Genomic DNA, 20,179 nt, shown 5'->3' with positions numbered 1-20,179 from the left:
GTGTGTGTTATAATATATTAAATAAATAAATAAATAAATAAAAATCTTCTATTCTAGACTATGCCACTGTTTAGCCATGTACCAAGACACGAAGTATAAAAAATAAATTGAACTTACCTAATTCATATATATCTTATTGGAACAGAATTAAGAAAAGCACATTTTTTTTAATCTAACGATTTGTTTGCGTTTCCACAACACCCCTTAAGCAATCACATCAAAAAAAAAAAAAAAACATTTCTGTAGGGTAATAAGAAACTCCCAGTTTTCAATGGCTAACTATTTCACTATCTAACAAGGCGAGGATGCCCTCTTATCAAAACACGAGTCCAATGCAACTATGTTATCGACTTGTAAGTTTGATTAGCCGTAACTTGCCGATTCGATTTAATCAAAGGTTAATATTCATTATTCGAAGAGAGGCACTTTTTTGGACAATCACTGCAAACTCGGTTTCATAATATACTGTCCACACTATCTACAGCTTGGGGAGGGAGGGAAGACCTCCACTCTCGATGGAGGAGATAAAGAGGCAATTTCCGATACACCAAGTACGGTGGTAAACATCGCCAAGAAAGCTATTACAGTTCAAAAGATGCGACACGGTAGAAGTAGTAGATATTGAACCACTTCCCACGAAACTCTGACCCTGTGAGTAAGCGAGACGCAAGCTGTTGAGAGCACCAGTTATCGCCGTTATCTACCGTAATAAGAGCTGTTCGTATTGCATGCTGACGACGGGGAATTTAAGAAAGTTATGAATGTGATACCTTTAAATATAGACAAAAAAACAACAACAACAGTAAACCATTAAAAGAGACGAATCTTGCAAACATCTTGCCTCAGACGCAAGAATGGAATCAGTCAACTTACTTTTTTCTCCATTTTGAAAATAAAATATAAAATAAATTAGTTTGGTTGTCAGTCCTGGATACTCATTCATTGATTGAAGACCAAATTAATCGAATGATTCATAATATCGCAGCGGGATATAAATAAGCAAGTTGTGGGTCGGTGCATCAGTAGGCCACAAGACTGGTATTACCGTAGTGAACGATTCCCACTTCATGGCCTATCAAGCTTATGGACTCAGCGTCTGCCTGAGTAATAAATCTATGACGTGTTCGTGTAGACAATCCAGAAATAGCAGCTGGATTATGTAGTCTCTCTTCAATCTCTGGGATCAATAGGGGAAAAAAAAAAACTGGAATGGAAGTATGAAAACAAGCAACTTAAAATATGACGCATTAATTAAAATCAAAGCCAGTTCTTTTCAACTATTAACAAATTCCAAACTAAGAATAGGTATTCTACATCTCAGAAATGTGATGGCGTATATAATGCCGTTATACATGTAAATCAACAAAAAATACTCGATATGATTAACATTCCTTACTGTACTGCAAATCAACCGATATCATATTCAATATACAATGAACAGTTGGGGGGGGGGGGAATGACGCAGTTCTCTAAAATACTGAACCATTGAATAGTTCAAAAATAAAACACCCCCCCTCGGAAGAAATGTTAAAGTTAATAGTAAGGTGTATTAAAAATGCGGCGTTATGATTAAAGGTAGACACACGTATTTGTCATTTAAAAAATCTCAAGAGATTAATGACTAAAGGATATATTTATTATTTTTCCATTTCCAAAATGATTCTCTACGCACAAGTGATTCGAATAACAAGCTGGTAGCTATTTACACCCCTGACACTTCCTCTAGCACAATGAACAATCAATTCTCCAGGGACGTTAAACTGTCAAACGCAGACTAGTCAAAGGAGCCGCCGCCACTGCGCTGTTGACGGTACACAAGGCTGCAAGCTTTGTTGTTACCGACAGCTTTCTACGAAGAGGCGCCCTCTACCGGAAGAATAAGATAAAATGATAGTGCTATCAATGCAATTGGGGACAGTCACTTATGGCTGAAAAACAGACAAAAAAAAAAAAAAACGGCAGTTGAGACAATAACATATAATTTAATTTACCAAATAAATTTTATCAGCAGTCTCAAATTATAAACATCTAAAAACTTATTAAAAGATGATGCAAATAATAATTCTTAACAATGCTATATATTTCATTTCATACAATTTCTTCAACATTAAAGTTTTTATCAGAATTTTTTTTTTTGCTATCCGTTTTGCATACTTCAAATTAAAATAAATGCCTTCTATTAATTATTTAGGACAACCTCATTACTTCTCAGAAAGAACTTTTTTGCTCTTTCTGGAGATCGCATCAGTGATCTCTGGAACAGAAGCTAGCGTTACTGCCTAATAAAGAAACACGATCCTATCAGAGCATCTTCGAGTTATTTTTGTCGAGTCAAATATGCCGTACCACTGAATATGAAAAGAGTCATTCTTTACAACAATAATGCTTTTCATTCTAAGGAAAAATAACTCCAAGGCCGCTTCTTTCAAGCGTGCAACAAGTAACCTTGGCCACTTACTAGGGACAGCAACCAATGGATGTCTTTTCAGTCCAATGCATAATATGATAATCACATAGAAGAAATCTGTTTTTAATTAAAAATAATCATATAAAAGTTGCTGAACATTTCTCTAAGGTTTATGACATATATACAACCACAAGAAAGAATAAAATTTCATTTTATTTATAAGATTAAATATATAAAAATGCGACATTTTCATGAATGACAACGGCTTACATTAGTTTTAATTTTACATTTAGTACAAAGCTAACAGAAATAAAAATATAAATAAATTATAAAAAAAAGTTTTCTTTAAAAATGAAACACATACACTTCCCACACAAGTACTAGCATACTATAGGCTGACCAACTAACCTCTAGTGTATGGACACAACATAAAAGAAAAAGCGCACTTACTATGCCCTTAATAAATTTTAAAAAATAATTTAAATCCCATACATAGGAAAAAATTCAATCCAAAAGGACTTACTTGAATTGAATTAACTGTAATAATGAAATATCTGTAAATTTAGTTCAATTCCTCACACAGCAAATACGCAAAAATTAAATTTACTAATGAGTGACTTCAAAAAAGGTATTTGTAGAATAATATAATTTTATTTTCTACAGTTGACACTTACTTCAATAGCAAATTATTCAGAATATTATACATGTATAGAAATGCAAACAGATTTCTAAACCGAATACGATGTTGAAAATAATACTAATACGAAATTAATTTGGAGCCTTATTTCAAGTTTAAAGACAAACTAGAGAGAAATGGTAATATTTCAATTTAATTCTCGTTTAAAGTTACTAGTATAAAGCAGCGAACATTTAAACTGGCTAATCGTTATTCCCATCAACAACTAGATTTATGTTTTATATACTTTGCGTACAAAAACACAAGTCATAAATTAATCGGAATAATTTTTTATGTAATGTGATTCATTAAAAATTTTATTGCGAGCGTACAGAACCTATTATTCAAAAACAAATGAATAAATTAAGAGTGGGAGAAAAAAAAAAGCAACTTGCAAATTTCAAAAACTATATTTTCCAGTCTAATCCTAAAACATTAAAATATACTTAGTGATCCCAAAATCTTAAAACCATTTTCTTAAGTATAGGGGTCGTAGTATTCATTATGTCGGCAAAAATCCTTCAATCGTAACTTAGTCACGCGCGGCATTACGGAGAGCAACAGATGTAGCGATAAGGCGGAGGTTTAGTTACAACTCGGTCGGCTTCCTTTGAAGTCCACGCACGCAAACGCCAACCCACCTGCACGCTGAAAGCTCCAGAAATATCGCATGTACACATGCGGGGTCGCAATACAATACGGAATGTTAGTAATGCTAGTCTACCCAGGAGTTAGGAAGGAAAAGGCTCCAGACAGAGTGTCGGCAACTTACAAGAGGTCTATGCGACGCCAAGAGGTGGAAAGAAGGATGGGAGTGAGGGATATTTCGTGTCATTAGGAAGAATAGAGGATAGGAGGGAAAAAAAATCTTGCACTTACCGAAGTCATCACTAAGTTGCTGGTGCAAGTTAGGTCCGGTTTCGTTCGGTGTGCCGTGTCTTCGTCTACTTGGCAAGCAGGGTTAGAATGGGCATTCAAGTAGCACTGCACTGTTCCTTAAAACAACAAAAATGTTTATTTTCCAATTAAACAAAATTTATTTAATTGCAAGAATACTATTTTTAGCTTAGCCTACATATACAATATATATGCGAGATAACGATAGTTTTATAACACATCACATTTCTGCTATTACGTAAAGCTTATAAAAATACTTAGCTATTGCTGTTACGATTTAAGAGCAATTGTTTTGTTTAACAGCACTTTATATTACACACACACGCGTAAAACACATAAGTCGAACAGAAACATAATTATCAGTATAAGTCGTAACGTAACCACACACAATTTTAATTTTTTAAATTGCAATCACTAAACATGGATGAGTATTACGAAGTTAACAGAAAACAGACGCATAATGACTACATATAAATAAGTTTCGGTTACTTTTTTTTTTTTTGGCACACAAATTAGCGCTAGCTAGTTCTACTGATTATCATTATCAGTAGATAATAGATTATCATTCTGTATAGAATGATAATCGTTCATTTTAATGTAAGTTTTAGGACTACTTAAAATGTACCATCCTTGAATATTTTTTTCCTTAAAGGAAAAACCTTTTTATTCATAATTTTTAAAAATATGATAAAACCTTTTTCTAATTATTCTCTTTTATCAAAACTGAAATATAAGTTAATAATTAGCACACGAAGAGTTCAATGTTTTAACATACCTTGCTTACTCAGCTTTTTTCCCATAACAGCTATCTCGGTAAATTTTTCACATTAAACCACATCCGGAACTCGTATCCTATACAAACAATCCTCAAACCCTCTATAAACATTCAGCTTATAAACAACTTTCTCAGTTTCATGAGGAACACTTACAACACATTACCAACATACACCGGACGTCTCAAAGCTCATCTCTGCTACCAAACGCCACTGCTCCTTCTCACTAGCAATTACCATTACGAAGGCGTGGCCTAACGTTCCCATATGATCCAATCGGATTCCACCAGGACCTTACCACTGTTCAATTAGGGGAGACAGTCATACTAGTGATAAAAGTGAATACTTGGTTTCAATGTATGTATTCTTTTAACACTAAGTACTACTATATCAAGAATTATTTTTGGATCACGCAATGCTTAAAGCAAGATTACAATTTAAATTAAAATTTATGAAAATAAGAATCATTTAATCAAAATAAAAAATAGGAAATAATTATAGACTAACTGCAGGGTAGCGGTGCAAAGTAGGGTAACAGTGGGTTACATAGAGGCTAATTATTTGGCAAGACCACGTTACGGGACCATGCCTCCAGTGCTGGGGCTGACAAAACTTTGAGACGGCGGCACTTCAAAGCTGCAATATCTTCCTAGCGGAGCCAGCTCAACTTGTCTCGCCGCGGCGTCCTTTGATGTCTGGTCGACCACAGGCGCTTCATATCTCCAAAAAGATGTCTACTACAGAGCGGCTCTTTCCTTTAAGGAATTAGAAGGGGAGAAAAGGCCTTAAGGATACCTCTTTCTTATGATACCCTTAAGGTATCCTAAAAGTATCCATATTAAATATGCTCTGATAATGCTGTGTTTTACATCTCTGTCATATACAACTATATGCGCATACACAAAACAAGATGCTATTTAATCCGGGTACTTAATGAAGTCAAAACCCAACAATTATATCGGATGGAATTAAGTTCAAAAAAGCTTCTTCATTACATATCATAATTATGATTTAAAGGAAGACATCGTGTATATAATTTAAATAACTTCTAACTTGAAAATATAGAAATAAATCATTTACAAAAATTTAGTTGGATGAGCACATATATGCTTGAGGATTTTATACTAACTTTTCAACAGACGAAATTAAAATTTCTACGGAATTTTTTTTTTCAAATGTTGACAGAAGTAATGAAAATGAAATTCTTCGAAAATACATTAAGAAAGCAATTTTATAAACAAATATAATACGCATGCCTCGCGTAGCATATGAAAACATAAATGTTCTCTCTATTTTGAAGTCACCGTATTAATTATAAATGGCTTTACATGCGAGATCAAATATTCTTTATACTTGCGGTTCTGCTTTTACTGCTTTTTTATGTTTATTCTCTTCCCCATGTCCATCTGGCTATTATAATATAAAGAAAACGGTTTTTCCACGGGAGTATTAAAATATGGTACCAAACTGAAACCGAAAGAAGGCGAGTCTCTTTTTTTTTTTTTTTTTTTTTTTTTTTGAATCCTACTATTTTACTTACAAGGTTGTCTTCTTTGAAGTAATTCGCTTATTTCTTTAACTGAGAACTAACAAAAATCGGAGAAATACTGTAACTCCACTGGCGAACATCGCTTTAAACAGCATCCAATGTAGGCAAAGAAAGTGCACATCTATTTTTTGCCTGAAGTTATATGCCTTCTATAATATCTCAGTTAAGTGACATTTTTGACAGGCGTTAATATTATGGCACTAACAAATAATAGCTTGGAAAGTATTCCATGCTATTTTTCACGATCATTTACGATGTGACAAAAAAAAAAAAAAACATTATAAATGTCGCATTGGTGGAACAATAAAAATATCTTCTTTGATTTCTGCATCCTTTATTCTTAAGAACTTGTCTTTTACATCGAGGAAATTATCGCTAATCTTATGTAAAACTAATTGTAACGAACTTTTTATCAAAATGAGTTTAACATGAGACTTTCATAAGGAAGAGATGTGAAGCTTTTCTTCTTTCACACTAAAATATGTGTAATTGAACGTTTTCAACCTCATATAAAAATATATTTATTTTCAGTGTGTACAAGTGAACCTCCATAGTGTAATCGGTTTCGACGATACCCTTTGGTTGGAAAGACCTAGATTCGGATCTCATCTAGAATGCGAAGAACTTTTATAGGGACTTTTCAAGGTCAGTTAACCGGTCTCATACGGATATGGAAGGTTTTTTATCCTGCAAAATCCGTAGTTTCATCCCGCATACAGGCAAACCGGCCAGAAGAACATATACGCAATTTACATACAAAGTACTTACAGGCGCAGTGCTAACCACCTTATCCTGGAATCATGGTTACGAAATTCTAGGATACCTTGGACAGTTATATGCTTCAGGTCTGTTAAGCCCCTTAAAAGGAAAAGGAGTGTGTAGAAGTACAGTTTTCAGATTAAGTTTGGATACATCACGTTGAGATCATAGTTTTGTATTAGTACTAGTATAAATCTGATGTAAAGAAGCAAAGAATATATCTATTGTTTCCATTAGACATTCACATTGTAGCAAAACACCGGATCGTCACTCATTAAGAATAAATAAATAAAAATCTGAATTTGACTGATACTTTCAAAACCGTTTTTTTTTTTTTTAAACGCCTCAAGATTTTAGTTTGTGCTTTGGTATAATTCAGATCTTTAGCAAGACATCTAACTCTGCTTGTGTTTTTAAATGAGATGCTTAAATAACTGACGGGTGAAAATCTGGATCCGTTTTATGAGAACATGTGATTCTGCAGTTTTAAAACCACTGGTACAGTTATCTTCATCCACAGTTCGTGTCTTGGATAGTTTACGAACTGGTATCCTCAGGTGTTGATGATTTGAGTATTTTATTATATGTTTCTACTTTACATAAAAAGTTAAATGTTTGTTAAAATGGAACAGCAATCATCTTTCATATTATTATTAGGAGAGCATCTGCTACCAAATTGCTGCTTCAATGTTACCAAAATGCAGTCCTGTCTCATTTCTTGAAAGAATGATCTCACTTCCCTTACTTTTGATAATGTCTAGATCTACACACAGGATGAGATTTTCCTTCTCGGGCTAAGTAGTAGGGGTGGCACTCTGAATCAGATCAAGATAAGATAATGAATCGTGACGTCATTTGTTGATAAGAAATGATGTCATTGTGTGTGACGTCATGTGCTTGGAATGTTCGGAATTTCCCTGGGGGCATATGTGACAGTGACGTCAGTTCTTGTGTTTTGGTTCACATATGGAATTATGGGTGATGGTAGAGATAAGGATTCGTGTCGTGATTTGTGGGGAACCTTTAACCAGATCAAGATAAGGAATCGTGTCGTGGGTGTGTGTTGTTTTCAGATGTAGATAAGTGACATCATTTGTTGTTGTCAATAAGTGACGTAATTTATTAGTTGTAAATAAGTGATGTTATTGTTTTGAATGGAAAGAAAGATATATTAGTGGATAAGGAATCGTGTCGTGATTGGTGGAACACTTCTGATCAGATCAAGATCAAGATAAGATAAGGAATCATGATGTGGATGTGTTGCTATCAGATGAATATAAGTGACGCAATTTGTTAGTTGTAAATAAGTGACGTAATTGTTAGTTGTAAATAAGTGACGTTTTTGTTTTGAATGGAAAAGGGAGATATATTAGTGGATAAGATTCGTGTTGTGATTGGTGGGATATTATGAACCGAATAGGGGTAGGGTGAAAGGGGAAGCGATGTCAGTGTCCTGGATGTGTGTTGTTAAGAGTTGTGGATAAGTAAATGGTTTGCATATAGTATTATGGGTGATGGATAGTGATAAGATAAATTTTGGAAATGTTTCGAATTTCGCTGGGGGCCCATCATCTGTCAGGGACATCACGTTGTGTCGGTTCGCATAAAGCATTGTGGGTAATATTTAGAGATAAGCAATCGTGACGTTATGTGTTTGAAAATTTCTGGGGAACATATGTCTCTCTGTGATATTGCATGGTGTTTTGGTTTGCCTAAGGAATTGTGGGTGATATTTTTGAGATAAGATATCTTGGAATTTTCCCAGGGTGACACACACATCTTTCATTGTCGTCATGTTTTGTCTTTGGTTATCTATAGATGGCTGTACTAATTTTCCAATACGTTTTGGGGTATTTCTTTCCTGTTAAAGGGTGGGAATTCTTAGAGTAGATTCGTGATGGCGGCAGTGTTTAGGCTTTTCTGCATAATTTAATTATATGCTGGTGTCCCTCAAACATACACTTTTTTTTCCTTTTTTTTTTTTTTGCTCCGATGTTATCACTATCAGTTGGAGGTGACATCACTAAAAGATTATTGGCAAATGAGAACCTCTTCTCGAATTAACGTTATCTTGTTTACTAATGTTTGGGTAATGGTGTTTTTTTTTAGTTTACATGAAGAGAAAAAAACCAAAAATCATTTTAAAAAAATTAATTAAGATAAACAAAGACTTAAAAGCTTACAATAACTTTTTTGTATGTAGTCTAGAAATTCTAATGATAATTTAAATTTACTTACAGTCTTTCCAGAATGATTCTTCCTAATGCAAATAGATATTCCAAAATAGCTGAATTTTTATCCACACCAACACACAAAAACACAATCTTGAAAGAACGAAATTTCTGTAATAACCTGAAAAACTATTTGATTTTTCTTCCTTAGATTTTCTGTCCTTTTGGTACACCGTTAATTCCTTAGCATTGGGTCATACTATGTTTTTATTCCCAAGGTGGTGAGTGTAACCTCAAAATGTCTTTAATTTTCATTAGACTTGTTTGTAAATAACTGAGTGACTCATATCCGGTCAGATCCCGTTCAGAGCTTGGGAACATTAGTTACACATTTGTAATAAATGATCACTTTCATAGTGATTATTTCATAGACGTATCGGTTTCTTCAAAGGTAAAATTTTTTCAGGGTTGTGCATTACTCATGATTTCTGATGTGACTAGATGTTTACACTAGTGTTGCTATTTGACCTCATGTGATGATGAGAACTAAGTTATTCGAATCACTTCCTTTCATAAACGTATCGCAGTTTCTTCAAATGTAAATTTTTTCCCAGGGTTGTACATTACTCTTGATTTCTGTTGTGACTAATTGTTTTCGAGGTGATACAGGAATTGATTACCCTACTGTTGGGTAGCAAAGGTTTGCAATATGACCTCGTGTGATCGATGAGAACTAAGTTATTCGATGTCACATGTTGTCATTATTGGTTTTCCATTGGTTCTGATTTTTTATAAATAGACTAATGGGCTTGGTGCTTCCCTTTGTCTTTCTAGTATTTGGAATATCTGTATGCATTCAGAAATGCTACCTATTCATATTCTGATTAACTGATAACTGTAAGAATATTTCTTTTTCTGAACACTTCTTGGAAAACCATGGCTTGAATTTTGAACAGAATGGGAAATGAAGGCACTCATTCCAACATGAATAATTTTTTAACACGATCACAAGTATCTAGATATGGAGAACAAACAGTAGTATAACCATGGAACAGAGCAGTAAAAGTCTTGGAGATCTTCCCACTCGGCACTGTTTAGTGTCAAAGGATACATGGTTACGAATGGCTCAGGGGGAAGGTGTCCCACTAGATATGAAACTTGGATGAAAGTATGGGCTGAATTACCGAGAGGATAGTACACCTCAACAGTGTGTATGTGTGTTATGTTTTCCCTCAACCTAGCAGTGGGTGGGATTAGCAATATAAATTTTACGAGAAAATTATTATGGAACAAGGTGGTTTCCTTGTTCAATTGTATTCTATGTCTGTATATATGTGTGTTTACAGAGCAGGTCTGTCTGTCAAAGGGACAAAATAAAAGCTTTCCGGGTGGGTAAATGAAATCCCCCCCCGTATGCTTCCAGCTTAATTTTTCATTGAAAAGCCCTGACAAAAGTACTTCACATCATAAACGGGATCAGACCAAGGTCTTTCCAAACAAAAAGCTGTTGAGACCAACTGAGCTACAGAGACTTCTCAACAGCGTACCTGGTAAAAAAAAAAAAAAAAGTTAGGAAAAGATCCAGAATATTGTGAGAAGAGAAAATTGTCGGGTATTCTTCGTAAATGAATTTACTTTAGGTCACAGTTTACAACAGTGAGTCTTAACAGACCCACTGTTGTAAACTCTGTTGTAAACTTTTTAGTGATCGGCACCCCCTTGAATCTAAAAATAAGTTCTCGCACCCCCTTGAAAAATGTGTTTCTATTTCTTTATTTTGGAAATTACATCTATTGCATGATAATTTATTTATTGAAAAATAAACACATACATACAAAACAATATCTTAATTTTTAATGGCTATGTTGTTGTTGTTTATTCATAATAATACTTTAGAAGCGAGGCTCCTTTTTTTGAAAGAGCCACGCATAAGTCATCACTTGCATTTAAGCAATTTCTGGCTTTTATTTTTATGTGCAAAAGCGATGAAAATCCCATTTCACACTGGTAGGTGGTGGCAAATGGTAAAAGTGTGTGCAATGCTGCTTTTGCCAGCTGTGGATAAGGTTCTAACTGTGTACACCAGAATTGTTCTAAGTCCAGTTTTTCAAATTCCATTTGAATAAGTGCATTGGCTCGTATTTCAATATGAACGTCTTTTATTAAATAGCTGTCGTCCATCGAATCTGGGTCAAAATTTAGAAACTTCTCTCGCACCCCTGGAAATGCTTTGGTGCACGTACCCCAGGTTAAGAACCACTGGTTTACAACAACAAATACGTCAGGTTTTCCCAGCCTGGTCAGTGAAATTGGAAAATGGAGCTAGCTGGAGCTGTGGACATTAAAATAAGCAAGAAAGATGCAGTTGTTGTTAAGCTGGATTGCAGTAAATCAAGAATAAGAAGTCGAAGAGGCCAGAATGATTTTCATAATTGGGGCGAGGGGTCAGTAGAGACTTTAAATGGTAGAGATTTTAAGTATATTTCAATACTTAAAATGGATTAATTTATAAATGCGTTTTAGATGATTTTTTTTATTTTTTAATTAACAGCCTATTTTTCTACTCACTGCAGGGCGAAGGCCTCTCCCATTGCAAGACGTTTTGGGTCTACTACTCCCCTGGAGACCCAGTCCATATTGGGAGAGGACAATTACAAACATCCATGCCTACTCCGTGGCCTCTTGGCTGGAGAGCGGACACGCTAACCACTTGGCCAACCATGCCAGCAGATGATTGTAAAAATGGTTTAATAAAAAGAATGCAAGTGCAAACAAAAATGTTACTACGATTGAGGAGAATCATTATACAAAGTTTGACACAACTGACAAATAAACTTCACACAGTTGATTTCTTAGTTATGTGTTCTTCGACCGGTTTGTCTGTTTGGATTTTTTTTCCCCTAGAAGGAAACCCTTTACTCTGAATGAGACTGACTTAATGTATCTACCGCGGATAATTCTGTACATCTTTTCAACGAATTAGTTAATGGTACTATGTTATAAGTACATACAGTATTTTATATTTTATGGTTAAATAATAAATCTAATTATAAAGATTTTGTAATTAAATAAATTAGTCTTGGGTTAATTAAAACTATTACTTTTAATTATAAAGAAAATATTAAATAAACGGTGGCGGGGAAATTAAGACAACTTTTACAGTCGACAAGGACAAGCAAGGGGTAAGTTTAACAGTCTAATTTTTTAGTCAATTAATTCGCGCGTTTATATATAGTAACTTTTACACCTTTCATTTTCATTTCGTAGAGTTCACTGAATTTAATGTCTATTGGTGAAAGGTTGTTGATGATAAAAATCTCAATGGATCTTTAATTATTTAATACAGATACTTTCCGTTACACTATCCAATAAACAAGAAAATTATATCGATGAATTTGGCAAGTGGTTTGTGTCTCATCACGGAGCTGTGAACTTGACGACTGTTTCTTTGTTGATCAAGAAAACGTATACTGACTTCGCTGCTATGTAAACCGAAGCTATTGTTCTATGGAAAATATCATATCCATTTCATTCAAATGAAATTACTTTATTATACCGACAGGTTCCCTATGCTAAGTTATTATAGTTCTCGCTCTCTATAGAAATCGTACGGTATGCACATCATACATTAAACGGTAACTATACTTCTGATGTTTTTGGAAAGGCCTATAAAAAGTTTCTCTAGTTGGTAACCGGAACTGAACCTATATAAGGCCTTCTTTCAGATGATCTATAGTCATAGATATTGTTCTGGCTGTTCTGGCAACACGGTATATATGAATACACTACGTTGCAAGAATTATGGGAGAGCACATTTTTTCCCCCCATCCCAGTGACAAGGAATGTGGTACACATGAAGACAAGAGAACGTGATAAATAACTGTAAGCAAATATGAAAACGGCAATGATTAACTCCCTTCTAAAGCACTATAATCATGAGTTGTTATAATAATTCATTCGACTCGTCAACACAGAATATCCGAGACCAACTGTTCTTAGCATCGTTAAAAGATGGAATCGTATGGTTGAAAGAAACCCACGAGAAACTAATGAAAGGAATACGAGAGTTCTGAAAAGAGTTGTGCGTCTCTTCCTTCGTATGTCAACGGATTCCCTCAATCGAAGATTCAGGATATCTCCAGGTGCACGGGTTTGTGTCAGGAACTCCAAATACTCACTTTCCACGAAAGGGTTATGGCGCAGTATCCAAATATCACCACAAACTACAGGATAGCCCATAAGTCACGAAGGGGTTTAAGCATTTAATACTTTTTTAATTTATTAATTATTTTTATTTGTTTATTTATTTATTTTTTGTTATAATGAAATACAGAACCTGGAGATTTTTTATTGGTTATGAGTTATTCACAGTTTCAACTCCTTCATGACTTGTGGGCCATCCTGTATGTTCGAGTTCGACTTACAGAGCTCACCGGGAGTTGGACGAAAAGTTGCTTGAAAGTAGTTGTATGAAGCCCCACGAAGACAATGACAATTTATTGTAGCTGCAGACATGTTTTTTTAAATGGCACTTATCCAGATAAAGTACAATTTTGATTTAATGGAACGAATATTTAATTACGGAAAATGAAATTGCAAAGATGAACTCAGAAAACTATGAAATATTTCCTGAAGAAAAACTGCATGAAACATTTTGTCTGGAGAACGTTTATGAAGTTATTGTTGCAGAACGGTGATATCTCGCGCCGAACTAACACCAAGGATTCGACAATACAGTATATAAAATATGTAAGTCAGAAAGCATATTAAAATACTACTAAAGACACTTTGCTTTTGATAATTAGATGGTACACATTATCGAAAAAAAAAAAAAGATAAAAGAAAAAGAAACCGTGCAGTAAACATTCTGAGCTAACAGTGTGAATAAGTCTCACGTTCGGATGTCAGCCTTTGGGAACTAGATATCGTGTTCCCAGATGCAGCAACTCGCCGAAATTAATTTGATACAGAGATCAAAAGGATTTTATTCCTAGAATAAAGTAATTCTACTATATGACAAACTATAAGTTAAAAAAATCACGAAATTTCTTTTACGGAACCAAACCATATCTGAAATTCTTCGGCTCCTTAGTTTGTGAATGCTGTCTTAGATGGTCAAAGCAATTATGATATAATTGCTCAAAGGGCTTATTGTTATCAATTTACTGCAAGTTCGTTTAAGTGCATTCCTGATGTAAAATGCTGCGTTTATCTAGCAGTCTTAAAAAAGGTTTGAACTTTAACCTCGCGAATACTTTTACAAATACCATAACAAAACTATCACGAGAGCTAGAAGTAAGGATGAGCACCACTTGAAGGCAACTTTTGCTTCTTGCATACATCGTACGCAAGCGATATCTTTATTTGTGTTTTAAATCCGTCTCCCCCCCCCCTAAACACACTAAAACTCTTAAAATTATAAAAATATTATTTCAAAACATTCTTAGATGTATCACGTCAATTTCTTCCTTTTGCCATCGTAAAAAAAAATAAAATAAATAAATAAAATAAAAATAAACTCAATCTCTTGAACCAAAAATTGTGAGTTTTTACGATATTGACAGTTTCACTTGCTTGTTGAGGTTATTTTCAATTAGAAACTCTTCCTTAAATAAAATAAAATAAATTATCAGCACTCTTACAACAAAAATGCTAACGAAAGATTTCTGTTTTGTTGTTGTTTCTTTTCCTAAAATATTATTTTCTTTTTAATAAATATCATATTGTTCACTATAACTTAAATATTCTTTGATTCAATAAGAAGTAAAATATTCTTTTATTCGATAAGTTGTTTTAGTCCTCAACCTTATGGTTGGTTAAAATGTTCTTTTGCTGAAATTAAAAAAAAAAAATCTCCAGTTTCTGAAACGAATTTCAATTTCTTTCAAAATGCAAATTATAATGAAACTCCTTAATCTACTCGTTTTTTATCACAGTAGAAAGAGTAGGTAAATAGGTAAAGGTAAGTAGGTAAATGATGTGTGCAAACAAGTTTTAAACATCTATTTTAAATTTAGCGTTCATTATTATGTTATACAATTTACATCGATTGACATTATTATTATTCCATGGACAAGACATCACAGAAGTCATTAAACCTGCAACATTATACATCATACTTGAATTTTCTTAAGATTGATGTACTCATTCTTTTCTTACTTGCTTGTTTCATAATAACAGTTTTATATAGTTTCAGGGAGATAACCTCTTCTTCCCCAAGTGCTCCGAACTATCTAACCTTAAACTCAACATTACAGTTCTTATACAATTTTAGTTACTTCCCTCTGGAACTTCTCCAGTCTTTTCATATTACCAGATATCCTCAAGAACAGACTTGTAATGCATTTCAAGTGTGACCTATGACAAGAATCACAGGATTCCACAATTACATTCTTATTCCAATCTGTCAGTGTTCTTTTCAATATCGTGACAATTCTCTGGATGAGATTCACGCAATTCCTGGAACTACGACTCTTTACTCATCATTAATCCCCACTTTAGTAGCTCTTCCACTCTTTGAGCACAGCTCTACCAACAGAATACAATGCATTTTCTATTCCCTCTGGCTAAGTGCATATCTTTACACCTGGCAATGTTGAAACTAACATCCCTCCTCCCCACACACACTCATCAGCCAACTGCAACTGCCTATTCAAATTATCCTAACATGAAAATGATATCTGAAATCGCTGCTGTTATGTTCTCCAATCTTGCATATCTGTATACATCTGAACATTTCCCTTCGTTTCCAGAACAGCACCACTTGATATCTCCCCCGACTTGCCGCCTTACTACTTCGCGATTGCTTCCTATATACAGCTCACTGATATCTATCATCCAGCCATCTCCATTTCCAAGCCACCAATCTACTGTCCATTTCTCTTAATTTCAATATCAATTGGTCATGTAGTATTCTGTTAAAAGACCACAACCAACAATGAGAAAAAACTACATGTGATAATTAACAAAACCTAAAAAAAATTACTCTATCTCCTATATATATCTATATATCTCCATTTGTCATATTATTATAAATTGTAACTAGCTTACTGAAACTAGACCGCCCTTTCAGAACCTGTGGTGTCACTTATAGACATTCCTACTTGCATCATTCTGGTTTTGCATTCTAACCAACCCTTCCAAGACCTTCTCTACCATCCAATAAAAACACACTAGCCAATAGTTTAACACTCGTTTGGATTTTTCTTTAAGCAGTCTCACTTTCTTCTTCTTATACTCAGGAATCATATGAGCTGCGATTTCTACCAAAGAACTAAGTTGGGTGCACAATGATTACTTCTTTGCGCATTATCGTAATTCAGGGAAGTTCAACCCGTCGATCGCGGAGCGATTTTTGGTCGATCTCTTGTATTCCTCCTTACTTACAAATTAAATTAAAATTGAAAAATATTTTATTCATCATTATTTTGTATTATTTTTAATTCGCTTTAAGTGTGTTGCTATTGTTTATTTATTTTTCGTTAAAATTGTCAAATCAGTAATGTTCTTATAAGTCCGGGTAAATGAATTAATTTGGATCAGTGGAAGTCAAACAGCGAGCCGAGTGATTGTAGCTTAAATATTAAATATTCCAAAGCACATTACATCGATTTTTTACTTAGGTTAAGTCCCATGTGAATATTGTAAAAAAATAAACTGTTTGTGTCGGTATAGTTTGTATTAGATGTTTTTGTAAATAACTCTTTTGAAGCTAACTGTATATACTGCTTTAATAAGAATATGTTAGAGTGTTAAAGACAAAGGCAATGTTTTTGTCGCCGAAGCTGTACATGGCAGCATTAGAAAGATTGTTATTGAAACTTGTATTGAGAAAGGCTTTAAGTGTAAACATCTACGCAAGTCAGTCAGAAAGAGTTCAAACAACTTTCCGATGGCCGGCAACTTACAATCGAAAGAAAGCGGAGGAGAACAAAAGGCATGCCGAACTTGAAACTTAAGATGAAAGACTCATACCGATTCTTTGGGAGTTGCCAAACTTCATGCGAGGTCTCAGAGGAGGCCTAATAAAAAGGGACTGACGCAAGCAGAAGGGGTCCCGGTTCCAGAATTGCTGTCAGAGAGGAGGCCACCCGGTCCAGATTCGCCGTCAGAGAGACTGCCCGGATCCACGTTGCTTGAGAGAGGAGTTTCCCGCTTCCAGAAAGGAGCTTCTCGGTTCGAGACGTCGCTAGAGAGAGAGAGAGAGAGAGACTACTTCTAGGCTGCAAACAAGGTTTCAAATTGCCGATAGGAAGAGTTCCAATTGCCGGAGAAAAGTTTCCAGGCCAGGTTAATGTCAGACATTCACCAGTGTGTTGCGTTTTCATTACAATTTGATGAATCAAACGACTTCACTGATATTGCTCAGTTAATGGTATTTCAAGATTATTCAAGTAAAGAAGAACTTTTGAAAATTATACCATTATTGGGAAGGACTAGGGGAGAAGACATTTTTTCGGCATTTGATGAATTTGTGAAACAACACAAACTTCCGCTTTTTAAACTTGTGTCTATTACTACTGATGGTGCTCCTGCAATGATAGGTAATAAATCAGGCTTCATTTCATTATGTAAAAACAATGACAAATATCCAGATTTTTTAACGTACCACTGTATTATTCAGCAACAAGTACTGTGTAGTAAAAGATTAAACACAAAAGATGTTTTGGATATTACATTTAAAATTGTAAATTCTGTTCGAGGAAAAGCCCTGCAACGGCGGTTATTTAAATTACAGGCAGATGATGATAGGGAAACTGTTGTACAATAATGTTCGCTGGCTCAGCAGAAGTCAATTTTTAGAAAGATTTCTTGTACTAATTAACGATATAAAAATTTTCTTGATGAAAAAGGAGATATTTATCCACAATTGAGTGATAAAAGATGGTTGTTACACTTATCATTTTTAGTAGATTTCTCTACGAAATTAAGCAATTTAAATTTAAAGTTACAAAGTACAGATAAAAATTTAATACATGTTAAGTTTAATAAAAACTTTCCAACAATACTTACTTTTATTAAAGAAAAATATAAATGACCCCGAATTTAGAACATCTCCCATATTTATTAAAATTTTTTGAACCAAATCAAGAAATGCTTCGCTATGATTTAAAAGAATTTATTCGTGAAATAGAATTAATTGAGGAAGAAATAAATTCAAGATTTAAAGATTTTAATAAAACTGAAATGATTGTATCTTTTATCAATAATCCATTTCAAGAAAACTTGAACATCACAGAAATTTCAAATAAAATTAGTGGGCTGTTTGATATAAACCAAGCTGAAGTAGAACTTGAGATAACAAACATTCAGAATAGTTTACATTTAAAATCAATAAACAATGAAGTAATTTGGAAGTATGCACATGAAAAATTCCCAATATTAACTGATATTGCGCGAAAAATTCTGTTGTATTTCGGAACGACATACTTGTCAGAATCCGAAAATTTTTTCATATTTGAAAAAATCTGTTTTTCAAATATGAACGTCATAAAAAATCAATTAAGAAACCAAATTACAAATGATCATTTGGATGATTGTCTGTGATTGGCCACTTCTTCATGTGAACTTGACTATGAAAATATTGCGAGGTCAAAACAATGCCAAATTTCACATTAACTTTTTTTTTTTTTTAATCAACCAGCATTTCCTGTAACTTGTGAGTTTGTAATCAATCTGTTTTTTTTTTTTTTTTTCTAACTTTGGTTTTCAAAATAGAGAAATAAATATTTTACTCCAATATATATATATATATATATATATATATATTGGTATTAAAATATTCGTCGTATTAAAATAATTAAAAGTGATAAATAAATTTTTAAAAACACAAATAAAGTTTTTAGTTGTGCATTTTTTTTTTTAGTTGTTTATTTGTGCGTAATCAGATATCAGGTTGGGGAAACGTGATCTATATGAGAGTAGATCGCCGAATAACTTTTTATAGAAAAGTAGCTCGCATAGTAAAAAAGGTTGAACACCACTGTCGTAATTCATGCAGCGATGTCACGGCAATTCCAGAACCAAATTAACATCCAGATTATTTAATATTTCACACGCTTCTTTGAATGTATATCGTTTTTGAATAAATATAATTTATTCATTCACTCTAACTGAATGTGATAAGGTATCCAGTGTCAATTAGTGTTCATAAATTCGAATTCAGCACATACTTTGACAGTATTTGCAGCAAAGTATGGCGGGGATATTCAAACTAGTCAAACGCAAGGATGAATAAGAGAAAAGGCGACTGGAAACTTAAACTTGTCCTAACCGTTGCTTAGGAATATATTTTTAGTAAGGTTACACTCTCGTTAAATATACCAGTGACATAACTATAATTTTATCTCCACATCTCTCCTGCAGTAACGTTTTGCGTGCAGTTAGTTCCTTCAAATGGACAACCTCTTCCTTCTCCAATCAACGGTACGTGAGTTCGAATTCAACATGGATTGGATGTATACATCGTCCAGTATGAACTTTAGAAAAATGAGTTCTGTTGTTGCATATAAAAGATTTAAATGATACTAAACTGTACTGTACACAATACTATTGTATGAGGTCAGTACATCATGTCTGTAAACTGCTTCTTTTTCTGCTTCTTTTTGGAGTGATATTAACAAAAGGAAGATTTGTATGAGGTTGTCTACTTGGAGAGGAATTGTTGGCCTTGAAACAGATCTTGGAGGATAGTGTAATAATCAAATAGTAAGTGAATAAGTCGAGAAAGAAAATGATATCGTATTGAAAAAATATATACATGAAAAAGCGATATAGGATTGGTGGTGAGTTATATAAATATAGTTTAGGAGAATTTAAGAAGAATTTGCTTTTATCTCCTGAATTTGATACGGGTTGTAATACATTATTAATTGAAAGAATTAGAAGATTCTAAAAAAATTAAAAAAAAAAGAAGAAGATAAACAGGACTACAATAACTGCCGGGAT

The 20,179-nt window shown here is 33.8% G+C and overlaps 1 protein-coding gene across 8 annotated transcripts in view; it reads right to left on the bottom strand.

The window, feature by feature from the left end:
• The window catches only part of LOC150103143 (uncharacterized), a 120,952-nt gene that overhangs the window by 33,758 nt on the left and 67,015 nt on the right, over positions 1–20,179 (bottom strand). For 3 of the 8 annotated variants that reach the window (XM_090397664.1, XM_090397668.1, XM_090397669.1), the window contains exon 2: positions 3,963–4,078. In XM_090397664.1, the coding sequence (XP_090253790.1) occupies positions 3,963–4,078 (116 nt within the window). Of the gene's footprint in view, positions 1–3,962; positions 4,079–4,755; positions 5,023–17,206; positions 17,319–20,179 lie in introns of those variants that run through there. The other 5 variants (XM_090397661.1, XM_090397667.1, XM_090397665.1 and 2 more) reach the window with 4 other exon arrangements.

This window comes from Typopeltis vanoorti, chromosome 9 (assembly GCF_054136105.1).
Source record: "Typopeltis vanoorti isolate ZY-2024b chromosome 9, IOZ_Tvanoo_1.0, whole genome shotgun sequence".
Taxonomy (NCBI): domain Eukaryota; kingdom Metazoa; phylum Arthropoda; class Arachnida; order Uropygi; family Thelyphonidae; genus Typopeltis; species Typopeltis vanoorti.
The sequence above is the reverse complement of the archived record's forward strand: the minus strand, read 5'-3'. Positions and strand labels throughout refer to the sequence as shown.